The following is a 27,056-nucleotide window of genomic DNA, read 5'->3' on the forward strand; positions in this document are numbered from 1 at the left end:
GAAAAATAAATACAAAGTAGCAGAAGAATGAAGAATTCTAGAAAGGTGCTAAAACATTATTTTGAGAGAAGACCATTACAAATTCTATGGCAGTGCATAGTGAAATTGCTGAAGTAGGTCCATAGTTAACTAGATTGGAAAAATATATGTGCATTCTTACTTCTGCTGCCTTTCTTTAACTGAAGAAAGTGTCTCAGTAAAGGCCCTTTAACTTAGACATCAATTTACTTGAGCTCTTAGACTACTACCGAGACTTAATTTTATTCTTGAAGAATTTGGCAAGACAAATGTTGGAGTCTTTCTTGAATAGATTTTAAAGGAGATGCTCGAGTACATCTTCCCTTCTAAGGAAACATTCTTCCTATCACATTGTGAAATTTAATTAAGTAGCTAAGTATGGAGAAACTGTGAAGCCAGTAATTATCAGTCATCAGCAAAACCTGAATTAGTAAATGCTTAACGTTATGACTGCTGTAAGTAGAGGGCTTGTTTATTTTTACATAAGCTGAAGTTAAAAAACACCTTTTCTACAAGGCAATAATAATGTACTATCTGAAACAATGTTTTTGGTGGTATTTTTCTTTTGAACATGAAGAAACTGAGTGCTAAATGAAAGAAATTCTGTATATATATTTTGGAAATCTCAAAAAATCTCTTTTACTTATTGCAATCATAACAGTGTTTGCATGTATGCAAATATGAATGTTATTTAAATGTGTGACTATTTACATTATTGCTTTCCATCTTTGCAAGTTATAGTAAAGAAACAGAACTTAGGAGTTACTTTCTTTGGGAAGTTTCTTCCCTTGGGATTCTTCTATATCTTTTTTCCATAAAGCCGCATTTCTCTTATGTATGTAAAGATTGTATTTTTTGCAATAGGATTTGGGTTTGAAGGTTTTGAAGATTTGAAGGTTAAATTCAGAAGAAGGTTTGTAATCTGCAAGTCTGTGTAAACCAGACTTATTCCAGCTGATAAACTCGTGAGTTCTATCAAGGAATTGAACTTAGGGGCTATTGTGGTGGATTTTCGTTTAATATTACCATAATTTTTGCATGTCACAGATGATAAATTATTAATAAAATAATTAGATCCTAAATCACAGACTACTCCTCTGCTAAATGTTTGTGACCAATATATAAATGACAGTTTGAGCAAGACTTAAATCACTACTGCTTTTTAGCGACTGTTTTCCTTGGTTGCCAGCATCAAAGCAGTGGTGGGGTCTGTTGATGGGGTCCTCTGGTAGCAATAACTTGGGCCTTCTGTCCATGTATCTTCTGCAGTTGTTACACCGCATTATTCATACTTGATTCAAGCAGAAAGTGGGAAACTTTTTTTTTTCCTAACAGAATTATAACCTCCAGTGTAAAAAATAGCAGTCTAAACCAGAAGCCTGCACCCCTGGAACCTGCTTTTGTAGGCAGACGGCGGCAAGCTACAGGGCTGGTTGCGGTTGAGTGCCAGGTGCAGGCTCAGAAACCAGATGTTAGCAAAGGGTCTTCGTCCTCTTGGCTTGCATTTTTCCACCATAAGTTTCTGTGATAATGCCACCAGCTGCAGAATTATTGCTATAAAGTCACAAGCAGAACTTTGGGCAAGGTTTCTGTGTGCTGTATATTAAAGTTAGGGAAAAATCCATATTGTCTTTCATTCTGTAGTAATAACATTTCAAATCTTGTTGTAGAATAAAACTATCTGGAAGGTCCAAGAGGAAAAGTGGAAAACTGCCTCTTTCTGTTGAAAAAACTGATTTTCATTAATTTCTAATGAAACATTAATTTCTAATGAAACATGCTCTGCTGAATTTAGGCTACACAGGATGCCTGTGTACTGACATGGATTGCAGTATTTGGCTGAAGGATGGTGCTGAACAGAACAAAGTAGTTGCTGCTTGAACTACTCCACTGTGACCTGCAAATCTTTTCAAAGAAAATAAAAATAACATAGGGTTTTTTAGCTTTTTTTTTGGAGGTCCTTGCTCTAAGAAGCAAAATATTAATTTCAAAAACTTGGGCCCGTATAACTTTTTGAGACTCCTCTATAACTTTTTTGATTTCAGCTGAGTTGTGCAGTGGAGAAATTTGTCCCACTGCTGTAATAGCTGCAGCCTGAATTGCAAAACGCCTCCTGGGCCCTCTAAAACTTTTCTTCATATTTGAAGCTGCCGTCATTGTTCCTGTTAGAAGATTAAGTCATTTTATCCTTAGTAACAAGTGTTTACAATGTCAGCTAGGAGGATTTTTGAATAGGGAATTTGCCTTCTGTATGATTTGTTAATTGTATGATTTGTCATTTGTATGATTTTACTTATTACTGAAGATTTTTGCTTCCTATTTTTCTGTTTCAGTTATCCTGTATTTCTAATGGAGTTAAAAATGTCTAGAATTTCCTTTCAGAAATATTTTTATTCCTTTTAGCTGAAATGCCAACACAGATATTATTTTCCCTTTAATTTCCATATGTTTATATTTCCTTAAAATCAAGTATCTGCAATATTACATATAGAAATATCAGTGTTAATGGCAAATTGGTTTGTCCTCGGAATGTTACTTTTGAATGTCATTAGTGGAAATTAAATGAAATTATATTCTGAATCCAATCCAAGTTCAAATCAGTATTTTAGTGTATTTATAGGAAATGTGTAGTTTTGATTCTTTCTGTAGAAATAGTTACCAACTAGCTGTGAGATGAATATAGGTTACAGAAGAAGGAGGGTGACTTTTTGCCATATTTTCATTTCTTATTTCTGGGATGCCACTGGCTTGTTTCAGAGTTTTTTTTTAAATACGTTAGGATTTTCCACAGTTTTTGTTTGTCTGAAGAAAATTACCAGACACATTCTCAATCCCATGGGGGTCAGGTGTATTTGGAAGAAACCTGGTTCCCTGGGTCTCTTGCCAATGAGTACTGCTCAAGGAGATCATATGAGTTCTTTTTTTAGCTTTTTTTTTCCTTAGTTTCTAAAATAATTACAGTGTGCCTTCTTGCTGGAATACTGAGACAGGGAGAAGTGGTAGCTTGTCATGAAGTAAGAATGTGAAGGAATTGGATCAAAGAGCCTTGACTTGGCCTTTGCTCCAACTGCTGTCGTTGACCAAGGATTTTATGTGGTACACCACAGCCTCGCTGAAGGCACATAGCGTACGCTCCGAAGCCGTTCAGCCCAGGAGTTGGGCAACATTGACATGTTTCTATTAGTTAAGTCTGGTGGAACCTCCTTGTGGCTTCTGGATATTTGGATATTCCTTCTCGGGGGTGGCCAGTGACAGGACAAGGGTAATGGGTACAAGTTGAAACACAGGAAGTTCCATCTCCACATGAGGAGGAACTTCTTTCCTGTGAGGGTGACAGAGCTCTGGAACAGGCTGCCCAGAGAGGTTGTGGAGTCTCCTTCTCTGGAGATCTTCCAAACCTGCCTGGATGCCACCCTGTGCCCCCGTGCTCTGGGTGTCCCTGCTGGAGCAGGGGGTTGGACTAGATGGTCTCTAGAGGTCCCTTCCAACCTCAACCATTCTGTGATTCTGTGGTATTGCAATCACCTTTTAAAAATGCATCACGTTCTGAAATCAAACCGTACTTAAAATAAAAGGAGGTCTGCAGGGAAACTGCTGTGATGCACAGATACAGGTTAGACGAGGGTGAGTTACGGGCACGGCGCGGCTCCCTTTGGCCTCTGGGTGTTCCTTTGGTAACGGCGCTTGCCCCATTCCCACTGTGCATGCGCTTTCAGGAGTGAGGTATGTTCTTCTGAAGATCCTGGATGATAACAGCATGGGTAAAAAGAAACAAAATCAGCTACGTGTCCATCTTTCCATCTTTTCTAGCTATGCTATTTTGTAGCTGGGAAATCGTCTTCTCAGGCATGGTTTTAGGATGGTATTCTAAATATACAGACAAACCGCGCACTCTTTCTGCTAATGCACATGAAAGTCTAAGTCCTTTTTTTCTAATTACAGTAACCGTTGTGCTTGATGTTAAATATGTTTTACATTGATTCAATATGTTCATCTATTTCTTCAGCTTTGTTCTCGCCACAGCTGGCGAGAGTCCCGCGCTGCAGAGGATATGCAACCCACTGGGGACCGGGTACAAAATACTGCCGGCAAACATCTGCCCAGGCCTCTGCAGGGCTCCTAGAAAAATGTGAAGGAAGCTGCTTTTAGCACTGGTATTTGTGCTTGACATTAGAAGGATTATTCCAGTTTATTGACCCATTTACAGTTTCAAATGTCTTACTGCAAGCAGTGACAAACACATGGGAATAAAGCTGTCCGTATGTGCTGTAAGAGGATTGCTACCCTTTCTGGTTACTTTTGATGCTTCTGATACAGATCCTGAAGCTGAATATTTTTCCTCAAATGGGTATGTTCTTTGAGTTTCTAGGAGAATTTGTTATCAAAACATCCTCCTTTATTTTAAAGCACTAGAGAATTCTTTTTCCCAGAGAGCAATAGGGTTTGGAAGTGGATGTTTTTAAGCATGTGATAACTTCTTACTTACAATCTCATATGAAACTGTGGATTCTTTTGAAGGATCAGATGGAGGAAGGCTCATGAGAAGGCATATGGCAGAAAGCTAGCCTGAATTTCAGCTCTCCTGAGTTCAGATTGAGTCCACAGTCGGATCTGTGTGGTTCTATTTTTGTCATTGCTGCTATATTTTTTTTCTTCTACTCCCCTGGTCAGATCTTTCCTTCCATGCTTTCAAATACTACCCATATGTGTTTGATTCTGCAGTCTCATAAACGTAGTGGGATGATAGATGGCAATCCCATTTTGAGAAGCTTGAACAGTTTGCAGTTCTGCCACAGCCGGTTACTGTCTTTCCACTAGAACTGACAGTCCTGAAAGTCCCAACTCGCAGTGAGAATTCTCCCATTCTGCTTGAATGCCAAGAGAAACAGATTACATTAAACCAACTCGAGACCTGCTAAACTCTTTAATCTACCCATGGGTTGTATCTGCCTGCTTTATTTTACACTAGTGTGGGCTGGACGGATTCATGCAGTCAGGATCTGAATCTCAGTGGTGTGAGAGGCTCTTGTCACGCTGCCTCCAGCTGGATGGGTTACAACTGAGCTTCGTTCCCACTCTCTCCCCACTGCCAAACCTTGACAGTCTCACTTTTGTTATGGTTTTCCAAAATTGCAGCAAATTTTTTACAGGAGGGATAAAAAAATTCTGCGTTTGTACTGTCATCTGAGCATGCATTACAATTTCAGGCCTAAACAGGAATGCACTTTCGAAGAGCATCTCCTTACATGCAGTAGTCAAGGGACAAGGATGACCTGGATCCTTTAGGGTGAGGCTAAAGTGGGAAAGTGGGCAGCACACCTGATGCCTTCAGGCTGCTCATTCATTCCAAGGGACCAGACTAGGCCTGCTCTGAAGTAAAAACCCTGAAATGCCTCTGTAGGTGTCACCAGGGTGTGAGGATGACAGAGCCCTGGAACAGGCTGCCCAGAGAGGCTGTGGAGTCTCCTTCTCTGGAGATCTTTCTTCCAAACCCGCCTGGATGCCACCCTGTGCCACGTGCTCTAGGTGTCCCTGCTGGAGCAGGGGGGTTGGATTAGATGATCTCTAGAGGTCCCTTCCAACCTCAACCATTCTGTGATCCTGTGACTCACTCACTTCTGTAGCTCACTGTCATTGCTGTGCGCTATCAACGTGTGTCTACAACAGGAGTAATAGATCAGTTTGCAATTCTGTTTTCATTCGTTTTGTTTTACTCTTTTAAATTAAATTACCTGAGACTAGCCAATATAACCAAGTACTACCTAACTCCTCGTGGTTGCTACTGGATGTTACCTATGACAAGCTTCACCTTTTTGCATTTACTCTGAGCCCACTAGCCAGTGCTCCTGGCCTCAGAAGAGCTTTGTGACATGAAAGGGTTTGAGAAACCAGTGTTCCTTAAAAGGATGCATAGGTGTGAGTGATGTACCTCGAGACATGATCCTATTTCTTTTTATTCCTAGCAAGATAAAGTGTTTTGCAAGTATATACGTACGTAACATGTATGTATCATCAGATCGTATTCAGAGTTTCTGATGTGTATTGAAACGGCTTAAACATTTACCTTGTATATTTATACATATATGTTTATTGCAGGGTGTTGGGAAAAACAAGATCGTTGACAGATTCCTTCACCTCTTAAACAGACCCAGGGAGTATTTACAGTTGCATAGGTAAGGATATGTTACATTTCTGCCCTTTCTTGTTTGCAATCTGATTTTTCATGTTTTAAAATCGTTTTCTGAAGTTAAATGGATTCTTACTGTTTGGAGGCAGACACTTATGGTGGATAGCACACAAACAGCCCCTAAAAATGTGTATTTTTTGCAAGAGTTTATATGGGCAGGACCAATACACTAAGGGAGGTACAAGAATGTAAGGAGATCACAATTGTTTAGCACAGTAGAAAATAAAACTGTGTTTGATAAGACTACTGTCTAGTCTTTGTCAAAAAGAGACTTTTGCTAAGATGTTCCTCATAGCCCGAGATGTTCCTACAGATTGGTAACAGTTTTGGGGAAATACACTTTCATATAGTATGTTACGTTGTGCTATGAAGTGTAATTCATTTAGACATTTATTATGAAAGACTGCAACAGCCCCTTTCCTAACAAATGGGAATATGAAAGACCTAAAAATACTAAAAATACAATAAAATATGGTCTGCCTTTTTTTTTCTATTTTCACTTTCTTGGTAAAATAGTATAATTTCTGCTGATTTATCAATATGCTTATATAGAGAAATCAAACCATTTTTTAAAAACTCCAGAAAATGTTTTCTCTGTTAGAGACAATGAGCTGATAGCAGGATCACTTTTAAAATCACACACTTTATGCCTTGTACTTGGAGGCAACGGGAGAGAGAAAACAGAATTAGGAGAAGTTTATATCCTTAAACATCCCTTCTGACATCTGTATTTACTTGTTCAACCACTAATTCACATGAGAGGGTCAGTCTGACCTTAAGAACTAGATTGCTTATGGAGATTATAAATCCTTCGACTTAACCTTTCTTTCAGTACCTCATTGAGAGGTCTTATATTCTTGGGTGTAATTGTTAAATTTCATGAATGATTTTTGGATCAGGAAATGGAAAAGCAGCCATGATTAGATTTAATAAGGTTTTAAGAAAAATATTTGCTTAAGAAATATTCAAAATGTTGGCTCCTTGTTTATCTATTTCTTAGTATTGGAATAAATCAGAACTTTAAAAAGAGTGAGTGCTCAAAAAGGTGCTATATACCAGTTCTTGGTTATCAAATAGGCACCACTGGCTGTATCAAATGTGGGGCTATGTGATTCTGATTCTGCAACTGATAGTTTGGGGTAGATTCTTCTTGGCCTCTCTCCAGGACTCCACTCGTTTATGAAGCCTCTTGCTGCTTCTCCATGTGTGAGGAAGAAACTTTAATCTGCCACAGATTCCCAATCCGTTTCCTACAAGAATAAGTTCCAGCACGGAAATGCTGTATTTTACTTACCTTGGCAGGGTGGTTCTTTTCAAGCTGTTGTTTGCCCAGTTGTAAAACATGCATCAGTGTTATCTTGCCTGATATTTTAAGTTCCTGCTGCTTTCACCTTGGTTCATGCGCTTTCATGATCCCTCTAGAAAGGTGAAGATTTGTGAGTCCAGTGCACTTGGGGCCTGTAAGGGATCTATATATAAATTGAAGACAGACACTTAGAATTTTTTTGGAAACTTTGATATCCTCCAACTAAACCTAACTCAGAATGAAGTATCCGTATATATGCCTAACCGTATGAACCTTTGAAAGGCTCATTTTGACCCTTCCTGTCGTTATTCTGATCTTTCTAATGTGAGCAGTGTAAAAAGAAATCAAGAGTGGTTCCTTGCAAAACTGTGAAGCATCTAAGCATCTTTAAACAAGATTCAACAGAAGGATGAAAAGGATGTTAAAGCTTTTTGGAAGACTGAAGCAAGAACATGTGCTGTATTAAGACTACAAAATCTTCCCTAGCACTGATGAGAGCAATAGATAAATGCAAAAATGTCAGCTTCCAGATGCTCTGCACAAAACATCCCAAGAAAGTATTGTGGACTTTAAACTGCTAGCTCCTTTGATGTGATTAAAGACAAAAAAAATTTGCTTCTCTTACCATCAAATTAGTAGCTTAGTGAAATTACTAAATTAGTAGACACAAATAATAGTTTTGTTGGTGTACAAGCATTTCTGTATCTGTTATTTAATCACTTAGTTTTTGGAATCACTTAGTTTCAGATTTTGTTTAATCACCAATCTTTTTGTAATTTGGTTTTACTGTCAACCACATCTTTAAATTTTAATTCAAATGATTTCTTTACACTGCAGTTACCACTTCTGTGCAGATTGTACCACTTTTATCCTTCTGTTTCCAGTGCAAGCTTGGTTTATGGCTCAAGAGTTTTTTTTACTTGTTTGTACTGGGTGGTGAAGGGACGTATAACAGTCCATTTTTCTGAGCGGTTTAAGCTCTGACAAGCAGGGTGTAAAATTCAGTGACCTACATCTTACAGTAGCTTGTACTAATGTAAATGGTTTTATGTGCTAAAGACACTGGATTATGTGCTAGATTTATGTGCACTAAAAGCACTGGATTAATATGTACATCGAGCTTTTGGGGTCATATGGTGTGTGATTTTAACTTTCATTAAAATAAACTTCTAGTCTTTAGTACATGGGCTTAAAAAAAGGAAAAAAAGAGAACAAGATTTACATATAATTTATTCTCATCTAAATTCTTAGGCAGCTAAAGAGAACTGGAGAAATGTTGTGAAGAGCCAGATAGTGTGAACTCGAGATCTGGTCTCGAAAGAGCCGCTGCCTCTATTCTGCTGAGGCCATCTTGGCTTGAGGTCGTGTGGTCAGAAAGCAGAGGAACCCTCTGAAATAACTGCCTGCCCCCATGAGCTGTGCTCCTGCTCGCTCTGAGAGCAGCCGCAGCCTCCCTCTTTAGGGGGTAGCCCCTCGTCAAGAAAAACCCACTGTGCAAAGGAGATCTGTATTCCAAGCAGCACATGTGGGTGGCTCAGGAAGACTCTTTGTTTGTTTATTGTGTCAGGACTTTCTTCATAAAATTGGGTGCACGGTCTGCCCGTTGATTTGCCAATGATTTCTGAAAGGTGGCATCTGGATAAAGTGGCTAGCAAAATTAAAAATGTCCAGTTGAAAAAAAAATCATTTTTCAAGTTAAAGATCAGTTTTCTCTTGTCTTTATAAAATTAAATAATTTAACAAATTAGCAATTCCTTGTGGGGAGGCTGTATGCACTGTCCTTACTTAACACAAAAACATGTCAGAATGGAGCAGCAGTTTAAGGGGAAAAAAGAGGCACTTTCAGACTTTTCATTATTTTCAGATCAAGAAGAATAAGACAGGTTGTGTAATGAGATTAAGTTTAATAACTTTTACATTTCTTTCTTGTTACAATATGAATGTAAATAATTCATGTTAAGGGAAATTTTATTTTATTAAGGGAAAATTTATCTTAATGTTTTCCTGATTTTATGCTGTCTCAGCTATTGATTGGCTGTAAGAAGTGCATATATTGCAGCCCACTCTCTTCATCTCTACAGAGCGTCTGCTATGGGTGTTCCTCAACAAAATTACAACCTTCCAGAAGAAAAAGTACCTCTCTCAACAGGCTACTAACTGATACAAAAATTCTATTTGTCTTATAACCTTACTGTAATTTTAGAAGATACTTTGCTGCTTATACTTATCTTCCTATTGCTATGTTTCCTTTTGAAGAATGAGCGTAAGAATTTAACATCCTGTTAGAGTTGTTCAAGTGAGTGATGATTTGAAAGTGCTGTCCAGAGTTTATTTTAAAAACCTAACATGTTTTGTACTGTGCCTTTTCTAGCTCTCTGATAAATTACGGTAATCTGATGATCTTTTTAAAATTAACTGAGTTTACGTATATTATTCTTTTTTAAATAAATGTAGCTATATTGTGATCTTTAACAGTTAAATTAATGGAGAGATTTGGGGTAGGAAAATGAGTTTACAGCTTCCCTACAAGCAATAATCTCTACAAACTGTGCATTAATCCTTTAATGTTCTTTCCTTCTTTTTTTTCAGCACACATGATCTGTATAAAATCTAATTACCTCTTTCTCCTGCTGAGATCATTTACAACTACTCTTTCAGCTTTATTGACTTGAGATTTTTTTTAAAAAAGCATCTAAATTAGAAAGTTGTTGGAGAAAGAGTAACATAAGTAACCCAAGACTTAGATGAACATCGAATACTATAAAATTGTAGCGTACCTGTTCTCAGAATTACATTTGGTCTCCTTTTTGAAAAAGAATACATGATTATGTGAGATAATTTGGATGCTGATATAGCTCTGCAGGTCTGTTCTCTAAGTGAACAACTACTGAAAATCAATCTTTGTAGCAGACTTGTGGAAAAAAATGCCCTTAAGCTGCGCTGTTGTATTAGAGGTGACTCCAGGTGTTGAAGAGCTGCCTCATTTATCCCGTTTGCAGCGTTTGAATTCAGCCTGTGTTTCCCTGCTGAGTGTCTCCTGTGGGGCAATAATGTGGGTCAGAACACCCTTCATTTCCCTCTGAAGCTGAGAGTAGCAGTTTCCAGCTGTTTACTCAGTGAATTGTGTTCCTGTACGAAACAAGGGGAGCTGTGGGAAGCCGTGTTTCTTCATTTACAGGGTTGACAATTAGGGGGAGTGAATTTCATTATGTTGTTACAAGGATCTATGTGGAAATGTCACACCTTGTTTTAAAAGATGGATCACTTCTAAGTAATTCGGTAACCTGATTTAAGCTATAACTTGGATTAAACATAATGTTTCAGCCTTTGTTCTGCCACCCTCAGTCATGCCAATAATAAGTACTTTTATACTCCAAATAATTCTTTACATTTTAAACAAATACATGCCCCACTGAGCAGATACAATGTCCTATCTGAAAAAAATTAGGGGCGTAACTATTGGTGCATACAGGGAAGCTAAAAAAAAAGGCTTTAAAATATCATTTTAACAGAGAAGTGAGAGAGCTGCTTGGCTTTACAGGTGCTTCAAAATTTCCTGGGCATGGTAGTCAGATCATGCAATGCAGTGGCCATACGATAGGTCAGGCAACGAAGTGAAAGAAATTCCATTGTAAATGTCAAATTCAGGCAGGTTTTTTTTGATGGGGTATGATCTCTCAATCTCCCTTGGCATAATACATGAGTGGATTAGCTAAACCAATAAACAACTTCAAATGGCTCTTAACCTAATAACTATTTTTCCAAATACCCTTAGAATGAGGTCACACCAGATGGCCGTGTTCATGTCAGATTGAAATAGGGCTGAGAAGATAGATGTATATCACAGAAATAAGTACAAAAATCATTACAAGCTATATTCTGGTACTCTGATTTTTTTTTTGCCTTTCAGCTAATATCAGTGAACATGGATGTCTGGCATGTCAGCTGAGGTGCTAATGGGATATTCTATAATTTAATGTTCTAAAATGCAGCAGTACAATACATTTTCCATTCCTTAAATTTCATAACAATTAATCAAGAATACAATGGTTCAAATCCTATTTTAGTGTTTAGATTTCAGTGTGTGGTGGGTGACGTGTCAGCACAAACAATCTATAGTTTTGCAGCACATATGTAGTTTTGCAGCACATACAATCTATAGTTTTGCAGACACGTCACGTAAACAACATGGTTTTCTGGGGTTTATAGAAATGTCTCCTGCTGTGTTTCCTAGTTTACCCCAGGAAAGAAGGCATTGCTGCTCAAGACGTAGTAGCTGTCAGGGACTAGTGTGCGTTCAGCAAGCCTGGAAGCTTGAGGGCTGCCTGTGGGGGAAGCAGTACCCCAGCAGCAAGGAGCGAATCTGTATGGGCAGAACAGACGAGTTCACTAGTGTGAGTGAGTGAACTTAAGCAAACAACATCAGCAGCAGTCTCGGGAGTGCTGCTGTGAATTAAATGGAATGGTCAGAAGAAGAGTTCCTGGGCGTTAGTACCGGATTTTCTTCCCTCCCTCTATGGTTGTAGGGAAGCAGAGGCCTCCCTGAATGCTTGTAAAAAATAAAAACAACTTCTTAGGAAAGATACTGCTGATCTCCTTGCTGATTTTTACTGGTGTTTCTTTTGCAACCTGGAGAAATATCTGTTCAGTTAAGTAGGATGAGAATTTGACAGATTTTCCTCACCCGCTTCTCTATTCCCACAGTCCCACTTCTTTATATTAGCACTATTTTCATCTTGGGTGCCAACTGTGATGAAGTTAAGGGGGTTTAATATTCTTGCCTTTGTCAGAGCCTAGTTAAAATTAAGATGTTAATAAGTAAATGTGAAATAGGAGATAGGCTTTTTAGTTGATTTTCTGTGGGAGTGAAATGCTATAGTTAGTGCTGTGAATTCCAAGGGCATTTTACGCTTGCAAAAATCCACAACCAATATTGTTCAGAAATACTGCACATTTAGCGTATTTTTACTCTTTTTTTTTTCTTTTGGTGAGTGTCTTTACATTTATATAGCCAGTTACAAAGTGAAAATTTAAGAGGAAGGCCTAAGGAGACAAATTCTTTTAGCTATTTTTTGAACTTACTTCATATTAAGTTTCTGAAGAACAGAAGTTGGTGATATCTAACTGCATGGCTTCTGATTCCAAAAGGAAAATTGCATTTATCTGTGCTAACCCCAGAAAAATCATTCTTACATGCATTTGCTGAATGTAGTAGCCTAAGCAGATACTGGAGTTTTGCATCCACTTATGTCATCAAACCAATGGAATTAATGTTCAGCTGTATATTTAGCTTCCACAGTACATTTCAAATTTTCTGAAACATTTCCTTAAACAATTAGGCCTGAATAACAACAGGGAACCACCGATAACAAAATGAGATGAAAGAAAAGAAAGAATTCAGTCCCCAAGTCATCTGTGCCCAAGAGGCAGCACGGGTCTGTCGGCGTTGCTTCCACTGGTGATTTCTCTGTCCCACAGAGAAATGGGTAAACAAGAAGGATAACAACAGAGGCTTGGGGTTGGGTTTCTCAGCAGGTTTTCTAGGTTAATGGATTAAATGGTTATAAAATTTATGCTGAGCTGCATTAGTTGCATGTCAATACAGTGTGATACAGTTATCTTTAGGGAGTTCTGCTCTTTTTGAGAGGCTGCAGTTGCTGGAGATAAATGATGGGGGGAAAATTTGACTTTATAGCCTTTTCCCTCCTGGATTGAAGTCCAAGTGAAGTAGCCAGATACTAAATAGCTCTGTTTCCTCCCTGTGCTTTATTGCTTTGCATGGGAGACATTGGGATAAATCAATCATGATTTTAAAGCTAAACAAGGAAGTATTACTTGTTAGAGAAAGAAATCCTGCTGAAAGGAGTTTCAAAATGAGCAGATTGCCATGTTATGCTGTCAGTTTTAAGCTGTCACTGGAAGCTGGTCATTTAGTAGTTTACTGCAAGTAGCGCTGTGTTGGATTTCCTGTACTCATAGAGCTTATCAGAGTATTGCTGATTTTTTTACAAGCTGCTTCAAAATTAAAGGCAAAAGGAAGGTAAGCGTATGAAATGCATAAGCATAACCAAACAGTTTGTTTTCTACTGCATTGCTGTGGAAGGTGGCAGGTTTTTGTTGTGCCAAGTCTTGCACCTGATGCACAGGTTACCAGCCTTACCTGCTGAGCAGCGTTTTGTGGGTCTCGAGCGACACAAATGTAGCTCTCCTGCCTGGTTATGAGACGTGAACAGCTCATCCTCCTGCTGACACAGAATTGGGGTAATCCAAATCCTGAAATATAGGAGTAAACGGCTTACATAGTCTACTTGCCCAAAGACTGAAATGCATTTCCTATTTCTTATGGAACTGTGGGAATAACAGGGACCTTCTGTTGTCTCCCACTTGTGCTTCATTTCTTAGCTCATTTATTTCTCAGAACCTCAAGTTACATGGGGCTGATTTTATGAATCTTGACAGTACAAGGTTTAGAATGAGGAGGATTTCCCCCCTGGTTCCTGACCCAGTGTGGTGGTATTTTGTGTTGGCCCTGTCTGAGTTGCAGCTGTTTTTCATTTATGTGCACATTCAGTGTTGACTGAAATAGATAATAATGTAGATTAAGGAATATTCTTATTACAGGTTTTTATTAGGCTACTTTTAATTTGAAAAAAAAATCATCTGAGTAATTTAGCCACAAATAGATTTTCAAAAAGCAATACTATTGCTATTTTAGCCTTCTAATCGCATCCGAGAATTTAAACTGTTTATGATACAAATTGTAGCAAGTGCTAGTAAAAGTTATTCCATCTGGTACAGTTTAGATTGAACTAAAAATAGTTGATTTTTGGAATTCCACAAAAGTATTTTTAGACTTCTTCCTGGTGATATGTCATATGGAGAAGAGTTACTAAAATATTATCAATTTCAATATGATACAGTGAATTCCTGTTTGTTTCTTCTGCGTAGTTTTCCCTCTTTGTCATGTAAGTGATCGTTTAAAATACTTAACTAGAAGTGGTAATAATAGTAGTAATGTACCTCTATGCAAAAGCAATAATTGACTTTTCAGTGTCTTCATTTCCAGGGTTCATAAAAGATTGGGAGCTGCTATGATGTTCTCCCTTGACCAACAAGCTACCACAGTGGTGGTCTCAGTTTAAGTTCTTTATGAAGTCTAGAAAATATTGTTCCTCCTGCAAAAGCGAAAAACAGAGTTTTCGGCCACATACGTGCATTTTGAAGCTTATTTAAGCTAAAGTTCCACTGTATATCAATTAATATTTTATTTTTCTGCTTTTCAGAGATACCACTGTGCAAAGCCTTACTCTACAACCTTCTGTTAAAGATGGACATATTATATATGAAGATTCACCACTGGTCAGTAGTTGGTTGTGGTTTTTTTTCTTTAAAATAAATAGTGAAACACCCTGGCATTTTCAAATAAAAAAATGCTTTGTGATCATAGTATTGCTTGGGTGAGTTGGTGAGAGCGGTTACACGTCATTAACTTTGCTCACACTGGTCAGGCTTTCTCTGCCAACTGCTGAATTGGGTAATCTAGGGCATCTGAACACAGAAAGTGAGCATGAAAAATAATCTCTCTGTGTCAACCTAACATATTCTAATTGATGCAGTGGTGTTTTCTTGCTTCTGTTGTAATATCTAAAAGTATCCTGCATCAGTTTGCTATGCTGGGGTCCAAATAGCTCCTATAACTATTCTTGAGTTCTTTCAGCTTCTTGTTGACAGTTAGACCTAGATGGTTCATGTACTTTCCTGTCTGTACTCCGGTTCATCTTCACTCTGGCTTCTCAGTTCTCTCTTTAGCACAGTCCTACCATCCATGTGCCAAAACCCGTTTCTTTCTTTATCTTTCTTGCTTCCATTTTGTTTCAGTGTGCTGCAGTTCAGGTCAGATTTTCCTCCCTCATTCCAGCTCCCTTCTTCTGTCAGTGCTACTGAGGTATTTCTCACTACCAAGAAGTCAGTAATAGTTTCTTGCAGTTTTCTCTGTGGGCTTGTGATGATGCCATTCCTCTCTCTTCTAGGTAAAAGCAGTGAAGTTTGGACATATTTTGGTAATTGATGAGGCAGACAAAGCACCAACAAATGTCACCTGTGTCTTGAAAACTTTAGTAGAAAGTGGGGAAATGGTTTTGTCAGATGGAAGGAGAGTCGTTGCCAGTAAGTAGTGTTTTGATCTTATGCAATAAAGCATGGCAGGCTGCTGCTTTTTTCAGCAACCACATTATTAATTAGAGAGTCTCAATGAAAAAGTATGTACATTTGATACCAGAAGGTTATCAATTAAAGAATTTGGAGTGAACTTATTTTCTCCCTAGAGAATGATTTTAAATGTATGAGATGTCAAATATTTATCTTACAAAGATTACTTCGTTTGTTATTCCTACAATAACCACAAACATTTTCTTAAATTAGCATTATCATGAATTCTGTTGAGGAATTAGAAAACCAAGCTTCACCATAAAGCTTCATTTCTTATTCATCATAAAACAAAACAGATATAGTTGACCAAATTATGATTTTGGATCTGCTTATCTGAATAGCTGGGTTGTAATTTTCCCAGAACCAGGAGTAAAGATGAGAGTATATCTAAGATAGATTTTTAAATGGTTTTAGCTAATTAAATGTTGTATTTTCATTTTTTTTTAAAGATTTCCTGAAAGATGAGAATATTTTGTAATTGGTATTTTATTCACATGCATAGCAGGAGCTAAATATTTTCTGTAATCTTTCAAAGAAAGACAAGTGTCCTTCTGATGTGCGTAGACACTATGCTTTATGTAATGAGTGCTTGTGAACTGTATTAGGAACTGTAGATGGACATTTTAAAAAAATCTTGCTAGCTAGTTGCAGTTTATATTGTAGTTGAAGTTGTAGATGAAGTAAAAGGATTCCTAAATACCATGTGCCAATGAAGACATATTGCCAGAGAGCAAGAGAAGCCAGTCTGATTCATTTTTGAGAGACGGAGCCTTCCCGTATGTCTCTGACTTTTCACAATCTTTAGAATATTTTCAGGAGAAACTTCAGTCCTGTTTTCCCAGCCCAAAAGATTCCAAATCTCTGTGAAACAATACTTTCTTGACCACTTACCTCAGCAAAGTTAAATTAAATACAAATAGGACTAGCAGTCATCATTCCAAGAACAGTTGCTACCTTTTTTAAGTGAAACAATTCATTTAAATTTTTATGAAACAAGTTATGAAATTTTAAAGTGAAACCTGGAACACTCACAAAGGACATGCTATTAAGTTACCGAGAGGTTTGTTGTAACTGTTTAGGTCTTTTTGTAGTTTGCTGATCCATCTTAAAGCTTAAATATATATTTATTAAATTTTACTTATTTTCCAGATCATGCTAATATACTGGGGAGAGAAAATGTAATAGTAATTCATCCTGATTTTAGAATGATAGTACTAGCAAACAGACCTGGATTTCCTTTCTTAGGGAATGACTTTTTTGGCACTCTAGGTAAGTGATTCATATTAAATGTTGGCCTTTAATAGAACTGATTAATAGAATGATTGTCTTTATTTCACTAGATTTTATGGGAAGATGGGATTCAAACATTGTGTTACACATAGAAGGCTTAGGGTGAGATTCAACTTGAAGATACTTGATTTTTGAATATTCTTTACAAATAAATTCAGTCCTACAGAATTTATGAATAGGGCAATTATAATGCCAATGTATGTAAACATTAGCTTGACAAATTTCCTAGCACACTGCAAGGTACACAGAAAGAAATGAGAACCCTAGAGGTCCTCCAGAACTCACAGGATTTGCATTCCTGAATATCAAGATTTTCTTCTATCTGTTGGTGTTTTGGCAGTTTTCACAGATTGATCCCACACAACCTTTCTTATTTTTTCTTTAAAACTTTTTTTCTGCTTTCTTTCTAATTTCATTTGATTTGTGTTTCTTGTTGAAGTTCATTTCTCTCTTGTGATCACCCTTTGTGAAAAGGGTGGAAGAGTCCTCTGTCTTCTTGCATCCTACACATTTCTCATAACAACTTCATCCTCTGTACAGGTTTTTATTAAGTGGCAGGTTTCTTTGTTCATTAGTTTGTTTTTTTTCAACAAACAGATAATCAGCATCCTCTTGACCAATCACTTTTCCATTTAGACTGCTGTAAGAAATTTAAGAGTGCTGTTGCTATACTCTCTCTTTATAAAATGCTTAACTTTATGCTTTTTTCTTTTAGGGGACATTTTTAGTTGCCATGCTGTTGATAATCCCAAACCACAGTCCGAATTGGCTATGCTTAGGCAATATGGACCTGATGTGCCAGAGCCAGTTCTTCAAAAATTGGTAGCTGCTTTTGGGGAACTCAGGAGTTTGGCTGATCAAGGAATCATTGCCTATCCCTATTCAACTAGAGAAGTTGTGAATATTGTAAAACATTTACAGGTACCGTACATCAAATTCTGGTTCCATAAAAATGAAACAAAAATGCATGAAAAATAATAGCATGTCTTTTCTAAAACCTTTAAAATATTATACAGCAATGAGAAATTTTCTATGACAGGTTGAAAGAACAAACTCATTCAGAAGTTTAGATACTCTTAGAATATAGATCACAAGTGTAGACAAGTAGTTACTGGGGATACTCTGCGACATGACAGTAGTACACTATGGGTTGCATTTTTTTAAGGAAAATGCTACACAGATAGTGACTTAGCTAACAGATATTTGGGTACCATGACTGCTTCCTACACACATTTTAAGTGTGAAATCCTGAATTCTCATTTAGAAAAGACATTTATAAAATAGCAGTAGATACTGACTTACATCTTTATAAATCAAAGCATCTTTTTTGTCCAAGGTATTTGAACATAAAATAGCTGAACTCTCTTTGAAATATTTTCTGCTTTTTATAATCATAAAGTAGATAATTTGTGATTTTATGGTATATTTCTTGGCTTATTGAATCTTAGATTTAAAAAGCTTAGTGGAAATATTAATGTAATTATGATTAGAAAATAATTTCTCAAATTCCTTGCACTATTTTTCCATTTAACAATGCCTAATATAATATGGCTGCATGATTGTTTGAATTTGTGTTTATGTACATTTTCACCCATAGAGACATACATTGAGATACTGAGCTTAGAATTATTCCGTAAATTTTTCAATTTGTCTAAGAGTTGGGGGAGGAGATTTTTGTGTTCTGTAGTCTGTAGGGTGCTATGAGGTCTCATGACAGAGTGAGACATTGCAACTATAGCAGGAATGTAGAAGAATGTATGAGCAATAACTTTATACTCAGAATTCTGACATAAAGGCTGGGGAATGTATCCAAATGTGTAAGTGAAACACTTTTTTTAGGATGCAATACCAATTGATAAGTGTTACCATACTGAGAGGAACACGTGCCTTGTTGATAATATAGCTGGTGTATTTCAACATGCATCTGAGATGAAACTAGAAAAAATATAAACTGAAGAATAATTACTGTGTTGCTGAAAAGCCGGTGTTGAAGGGTTTTTGTTAAGTGATGCCTTTCCTGTCTTCATCATCTTTGGCTCTTCCTACCTTCCTTCGTTCATCTTCCGTCTCCAAATAACGTCCAGCTACAGCGCCTCTTTTTCTTTCTTCTTCTTCTGCCTTCTTTACTTCAGCAGATTAGTGTGGTCACTGGAAACTGTCAGGGAGGATTTTTTTTTCTTGGTTGCCCCTTTCAAAGTCAAGTGTAAATAGCCAGGGATATCTCCAACATGCATCTTTGATCTCTCCTGTAACATTAGTCTGCAAGATGCCAGTGTCTTTGAAAGGATTCAACCTTTTGTTTATGGGAGTTTGCTTTTCATTCCAAAGAATAAAAAAGCCAGGAGTAGCCAAATGTAAACAGTGAATATAAACATAATGGTTATTCTAAAGTAAGAAGCTTTTAAGTCTTCAGGTAGAGAAGAAAAAGGAAGGAGGGAAATGAGTCAATGAGGCTGCTGGTCCTTAGGAAGGAAGGAGGGAAGTTAGTCATATTGTTAAACAACTTGCTTTACAGCAGCTCCACAGCCCCACTTTCTTTGTACTGTTGTTTGGATTTCTTTCACATAATTTGTTTATTTTTTTCCTTCAAAAAAAAGGATTGGAAATTTGGAAGAAATAATTGCAGCTGCTTAATGTTATCTGAAAGCAAATCTGAGCATTGGGGCTAGTCAGTTTAGAGAATATTCTGATTACTGTGACATCAACATGTAATTAAACTGTGCCAGCCTCGGCATTCTGATTAATCACACAGAATCACAGGATGGTGGAGGTTGGAAGGGAACTCTAGAGATCAGCTAGTCCAACCCCCCTGCTCCAGCAGGGACACCTAGAGCACGTGGCACAGGGTGACATCCAGGTGGGTTTGGAAGATCTCCAGAGAAGGAGACTCCACAACCTCTCTGGGCAGCCTGTTCCAGGGCTCTGTCACCCTCACAGGAAAGAAGTTCTTCCTCACATGGGGATGGAACTTCCTGTGTTTCAACCTCTACCCATTACCCCTTGTCCTGTTGCTGGCCACCACCAAGAGGACTTTGGCCTCATCCTCCCTACATTCTCCCCTAATCGCAGTCTTCAACATATTGAATTGTGTCCACAGGGTAGTCGTGAGGGCATTTTTGTGTAACGATTAGGTTAGTGATTAGCACCTAGGTTGTAACTGTAGTTTAGGTTCTACCCTCTGTCTTGGGCTTTTCTTAGGGAAAAAGGTTTCCTTAATTGTCAGATTGTGTCAAATATTAGAGGTATTGATTCTAATAGTGGCTTTTGGATAAGTAGCCACCTCTGCTCTCCCTCCATTGCGTTTCTTCCGTGGTTTCTGTGTAATCTGTTTTTTCACCAAACCTTTTCTACGTCATTTTGCAGAGTCCACGGTCTTTCAGTAGCCCTGACAGATGTTAATCAGACAAGCCACATGACTGCAAATTAAATGGAAATAGCTTTGCTACTGACTCTGTTGAGCTTAGGGAAGATTTTTCTGATATATCTTCCTGCTTTGATTGTCTGAGATTGCTTTTTCAAACAGTAAATTTTTAATGTACCCTCTGGCCCTAGAATCTGTTAATTACCCGGCTTTTGCACCGTTCAGGGCGCTTTGGTGCTAAGAGAAGAGATGCTTACCATTTTGTTTTCCTGTTTGACCATATCTCAAAAGGAAAGTAGGCTTATCCAGGTGCTGTCCATATCCCTTCCTCTCCTTGCTGCTCCACACACATCAACAGTATGTATTTGCCCACCAAACACAAAATACTGGGTAATGGATTAACACACATGTAGCTCAGGTTGAGCCATAGGATGTAGGAGGGCCTCCAAGACGGCGGAGGAGGACCAGGATAGGGAGAAATTAGCAGGTGGGGGGAGATCTGTTGCTATCATGGCAGCAGGATTAGGCCTCTAGGACACTGCTAGCAACACGGGCAATGCACAGAGACCTGAAGTCACAAAAACATAGAAGGGTGAGTGATGGTGAGAACACAGGGTATAAATCAATGAATAAATAGCCACTTTGCCTTCAGGAGTGCTGGTAGGAATGCAGTAGACATCAGTGTATATAAAATAATTTAAGGTTCCTTCTATGTACTTCAAATTTTTTTTTCTCCTGATATCTTTTAAGTAGACTATAGCAATACATGTTCTCTTGGAAACTAAAATCTGTAAAAATAGAGATTTTTCACCAAGGCAAAATCTGTAATAATTTTGCATCCATTAATGCATAGAGCATACATAATATAGAATTATTGTATAATAATAATAATATAGAGTTATTACAAGCAGAAATTATATTACTCGTTATTTTAAGAAATAGCCAAGAATCTAAAATATGAAAGTACTGAAAGGTGCGCACAGAGGTGTTGCTTGTTTAGGGAAGGAATCAATGGACAAGAACCAGACTGATGAGAGATCAATATTTTGTCCAGTAATTGTGTTTTATAAATCAATAGGAAGCAAATGATTTTTAAAAAACCATTCAGTTCAAATGTTCAAAGGTGTTTTTGTTCTTTTTCCTCGAAGAGAACTGTCGTTGCCTTTCTTCAGTAGGCAGTTACCCAGGCAGTCTTTAAAACGTGATTGTATTTGTACTGATGAAAACAGAAGATTTGCATTTTTTAATAAGTGAAGGGAAGGGCATTTTGGCAAGTACTTGTGTTCAGAAAGTTTTTTGACAGTGGTGATCAGGTGTACCTGAGGAAATAAATTTTATAAGATGTCCTACTGGTACAGTGGGAACTAAACTATTGATACCATTCATTGAGGAGAAGGGTGTCAGAAGGATTCAGAAAAACACATGAAAATACTTGGAAACTATTAGTGAAAATATAATATTGGAGTTGCTCCACCAAGGTTTCTTCAGGATCTAGTATAGGGCGGGTAAAACAATACATGCTGTGTGAATGAGATAGGTTGGTGCCAGTTGGTTGGCTGCATTTTATAGAAATAGAGAGCCACATCTGAAATGTTTATATGGTCTTTAGTTAGAGCATCTGTTGGAAGGAACCTGTGCTCATTCAGTAAGGAGTAGACATTTTAAGCAGAATGATACCAAGCCATAGGACAACTTAAAAAAAAACTCCACAACACAAAAACGCAAAATACTTCAGCTTCTTCTACTACGTCAGTTCAATGACTGCTCTGTCAAGGCTTTTTAAGTCTCCCAGGAAATAAAAAGGCAGGAAAATTTTTTCTTCTTGCAGCACAGCAATAATTAATAGGTGTAGGAAGATGAAATGGGCTAGTCTGAAATCTGGAATTGCATAGCTGGCCATAAATCATCAGTCACAGTTCAGTAAACAAAAGTTAGCACTTTCTGTGTTGGAAGAAATAATAATGAAGTTTGAAACTCCTTTTTCTTTAGGTCAGCACATTTAAGGTAGTAGTTTTCACTAATTAAAAAAAATCTTTGTGCATCTTTAATTTCCATTTCTACTAAAATGCGTCATAGTAATCAATGGCTGAAAGTCATTTTTTTGTAAATTGTGTATTTGAGTACATGAATACATATATTTGTGGCATGTTCTCCTGGGTAGCAGAAAGCAGTTCTAAATTTAAAATACAGGTGATATTTAATATACATTACATTTCAGTGGTTAGCCCATCCTTTTATATTGTAATTAAAATGATTAAAACTAAAAATCATTATATATTTATTTTTTCTATTTGTTTAATTCACGTTTAGTGTCAGCATCTTGTTTCTTACTTGAATGAGCTTTCCTTCCTTTCTCAGGGAATTGTAAACTTGTGCATCTGTATAAGCTGAGCAAGGTTACTGTTAAAACTCTTCATATGAAAAGTATTTTATAATGTGCTGTAGCTTAATAGAGATATTCAATGAAACAGTGTGGGGACCTTTTTTCTTTACAGAAATTTCCAGCTGAAGGATTGGCAAACGTTGTTCGAAACGTGTTTGATTTCGATTCGTACAACAAAGAAATGCGTGAAATTTTAATCAGCACTTTGCACAAACATGGGATCCCTATCGGAGCAAAACCGACGAATGTACAGCTGGCCAAGGAGTAAGAGTAACATAAGATATATATATTAAGAAGACAGGTCTCTTGCGATCACTTTTTTGATAGTCTGTTATCTTGCTGCTAATTGATTTAAAAGCAATTTGGAATACTTGAAGCCAGTTCTCATTTTGCATAAATTTTGCTTACTACATATTATAAAAATATAAAATATTATATGATAGAGTATTTGGTTATTACTAATATTAATCTTTAATGTGCATGTACATATTGATAGTTTGTATGGTAAACAGATACATATAAATAAAGGGAAATACTTGTTTCTTCTCCTGTGTTTTTTTAATTGAATTGCAACTCATTTGTGTCGTGTTATTTGCCACCTACAGTAGTAGCAAAAGAATCATAGAATCATAGATCATCAAAAGAAAAACCTGTCTTCAGTGGGACTGGGATTTTGTTTTTAATACTCACAAAGGCTCTACAAAATGCTTCTGTAGACCATAACAACACACTTAAGTATTTAAGCTCTAAGAACCACTTTTGTATGTGTCTGTATATCGGTATTCTTTAATTATATTAGTGGTTGACACATTACATTGTACTTTTTAGGGTTTGGAATGAAAAAAAAATCATGGAAATTCTTGGAATAAACTAAAATGTAAAATGAAAACCTTAATTCATTCTTGTATATATCACAGAGAAAATGGTTAAGTAAATCATATTGAAAAGTAGTTAGAAGTCTTATTGTGCCTTGAACTCTGATGCGGAGAAACAAATATTTCCCTTTAATGAACAAGGCTTTCTTAAGAACAGGGAGGAATTTATGAAAAATTCAGTTTTCTGTGGGATATACTACTTTTGCATTTGCTAAGGAGAGACTGATTCCTGTGGCATGACGTCTTGGTGTGAGAGGTGTCAAGTGTGTAGGTTTCTCCTGTTGAAGCAGCACTGTTATAATACCTATCATCCTACATATGCCTATTATATATAATATATAATAATAATATTATACCTGGCAGTCTGATGGCTGGGGTGAACCTTTCCATTCTGATGGTGGAAGTATTATATACTTTGGGAACCGATGCTTGATCAGCTACAGTATATATCAAACTGACAGTGCACGCTTGGAATTCTTGACATAATTTCTTTGCTAAAAAGAAATTTATTTGGAAAATTCTATTGCAGAGAAAAACAGTATTTGTTGTTTTTAAGAAACTTTCATTTAATATATATATATTTTTAGAAGTATTAGATGCAGGTGTACGTGGATGAACTGGAGAGGGCTGCTTAGTGGCATGAATGTCAGAGACTTGGGAAACGTAAGAGGAAGGACTGGAATTGAGGGCTCTTAAGTCTAGAAGAGAAAAAGGATTAAAGAGCTGATCATTTTGAGTCAGGAATGATCACCTGGACCTTTTGAATTCCTTGGGGTTTTTTTTTAGGACAGATTTTACCTGTCCTAGAAGACCCTGCAAGATGCTCATCAAAAACTTCATTTGGTTGACAGCCACACTCTGCACTGAAAGCAAAGAGGAGGAAAACTACCAAAATTCACAAGCAAGTCACTAAGAGTAACTTACCAGGATGGGATTGGTCTGACCCCCTGGCTCCGGTCTCACTGGGTTCTCAGATAATCCCCCTGTTCCCTGCCAGGATAGCTGTCATAACTGCTTGCAGACCACAGCGGATCACCCTGAATTACGGAGACGTGTTTTGGGGTTTCATTGTCGTTGATTCTGCCTTGGGGTTAAAGAAAGCCTGGGGAGCCTCTCCAAGTTGGTCCAGCTTGCATTGCAAGCTCCCCTGATGAAGTCATTGCTGCAGTCGGATATGGTGTTTGGAAAGGGCTGCCCCTGAGCTACTAGGTGTTCAGATCTAGAGCAGGAATACAGATCTTCTCTCTGCTGTTTTGAAGGAAATCAAGGCTAAAATAATGGTGCTATTCTAGTCCATCCCACTTCCTTCAGAGGAAGAAAACAAAACTAAGTTCTATCTAATCCCTTACCTGATTTTTTTCTCGATCCAAGCTTGAAAACCGTCAGTGATGGAGGTAATCTCCCTAAGGAAGCCAGTCTTGTTCTTAAATATCCTTGCCCCTAGTCATTTCTAGATTAAATATACTATCTTTGCCCTCTGCTTTCTATCATTTTCCCCCCCTTTCTACCTGATTCATGTCTACCTTTAAACTTTGTGCCTAATATTGGATGGGATAGTTCCTGATAGAACTGAGTAGCAGACATATTTCATGCAGCAGCCCCTTTACAAATCCGAGTACACAGACATTTCTTGCAACGTGAAACTCATCTCTGTTTTTCTGAACACGAACCTCTATATCCCTTTCAGCAGAACCACTGAATAGCACTCGTTCCCCTTCTACAATTGCATTTCTCTTACTGCATTCTATTTTTTTCAGAGTATTTTTGTATTTTTTCAGAGTATTTCTCTAACTGGACAAGATCACTTCCAGTCTTGAGCCCATCTTCCTGCCAGTTTACAGCATCTTACAAGCTGTAGACTTACTGTGAATACTTTCTAGAGCATCCTGCTGATAACAACGTGCTCCACAGAGCTCTAGTTGTATACCCTGGCCTTGATTTGCAAGACTTTAAAGACTTACTGGCTGGTGCCATAACTGAATAAAACAAAAATTAGGATGAAACTCCAAACCACTCAGCTACCTACTACATCATTGTACTGATATATTGACTTCAGGTACTCTCTGGCATGTGTTCAATTTGTGAATCTCTATTTTATTTTTAAAAATTTCAAATAAGCCTTTCTGTCTGTCACTTAAAAAAAAAAAAAAAAGTAGAAATCAGAATTATTTAAATCCCTGCTGAAAGATAACTGCTCTTATTTTAGGAACAAAAACACAAGGCACATGACCAGCACTTCAATACAGTGTCTCAAGACAGTGAATGTTGAAGATTGTGTCCAACTGAAATTACAGGAAAATGCATCAGTAGCCCATAGGGGAATTTTAGTTAAGACTCTGGAACTAATATACCTACTCTTAGAAGGAAAGATCAGGTGGTCACTAATTGCCAAAAGGTCCTTTAGTACTTATTGTTTCAAGTGAGCTCTTCTTTTATAGGAACTATTTCATTTATTTGCCAAATTAGTGTCATATATTGCACTTTTTGTATACGGCTTCACACTGTCTTATGAGATCTTGCAGCAATTGCTAAGCCCGCAGAAAAAAAAAAAATGTTACATCTACTCAGAAATGTGGAAGAAAAATGTTAGCCTCAGGGTATCTTTTCTTTCAAAGAAAAATATTCCGGCTCAGTATTATGACTTTCAATTCTTCTGCAGCATATTTGTTCTGTGAAGGTTCCTCCTGTTCTAATATTAAATGAATAGGATTCCACTTACTCCCTAACACTTAGTATGATGGTGAAACAGACAGTGAATTAGACTAGTTTTATTATTCGACACTACAAATGGGGTTTTTTTTTCCTCCTGTATTTCAAGTAAAATCAAGTAAAGTAAGGCTCAACTTTTTCCCCATCTGAACACTTCAGCTTTTTTGTTTCCATGAGGTTTTTTTTCGAGCTAAAATCACTATTCTTCAAGACACTGTTATGCTCAGTGTTGTCAGCTTATAAGAGTGATAGTGTCTGTATCACATAGTATGACCTTTTCAGACATGTTTGGTTTTGCTTTGGGAGGTAAAGGTAGTGGTAAAAGTGATTCTAGGAATTCACTATCTTTCTTTGCATTGAGTGAAACTGTGTCTTCCCATTAACATTTATTATGTCACATTTGTTTGTATTCATTTGTTTGTATTCATTTTAATGTGCCATCTTGTGACACAATTCAGATCTCTCAAGGTTTTTTGGTAAAATGGCTTAATTCTGTTCTAATTCTGGCATTCATCCTTGGGGAAATGACCACCCCACTTTTATTTCTGCTGTTACTACGTATTTCCAAGTGCTTGCTCTAACCCGAATGTTTATTTCATATACTGAATGTAATCCTATGTAAATCTAATGAGCTTGCTATTCTCTTAAGAACTGCTCTTTCAAGCCCTTTGTAGTTAAATGTTGGACCTGGCTTTTATCATGGATGTCTCCTCTCCGTC

At 37.3% G+C, this 27,056-nt stretch overlaps 1 protein-coding gene across 1 annotated transcript in view; it reads left to right on the plus strand.

Moving 5' to 3' along the window:
- The window catches only part of VWA8 (von Willebrand factor A domain containing 8), a 158,804-nt gene that overhangs the window by 72,969 nt on the left and 58,779 nt on the right, over positions 1-27,056 (plus strand). The window contains exons 21-26 of the mRNA XM_088530943.1: positions 6,115-6,191; positions 14,795-14,870; positions 15,542-15,677; positions 16,869-16,988; positions 17,725-17,930; positions 22,866-23,017. Coding sequence (XP_088387069.1) covers positions 6,115-6,191; positions 14,795-14,870; positions 15,542-15,677; positions 16,869-16,988; positions 17,725-17,930; positions 22,866-23,017 — 767 coding nt within the window. The remainder of the gene's footprint in view (positions 1-6,114; positions 6,192-14,794; positions 14,871-15,541; positions 15,678-16,868; positions 16,989-17,724; positions 17,931-22,865; positions 23,018-27,056) is intronic.

The sequence above is a fragment of the Tinamus guttatus genome, unplaced genomic scaffold, assembly GCF_059628265.1.
Source record: "Tinamus guttatus ecotype Peru unplaced genomic scaffold, ASM5962826v1 Tinamus_guttatus_pri_ptg000394l, whole genome shotgun sequence".
Lineage (NCBI taxonomy): Eukaryota > Metazoa > Chordata > Aves > Tinamiformes > Tinamidae > Tinamus > Tinamus guttatus.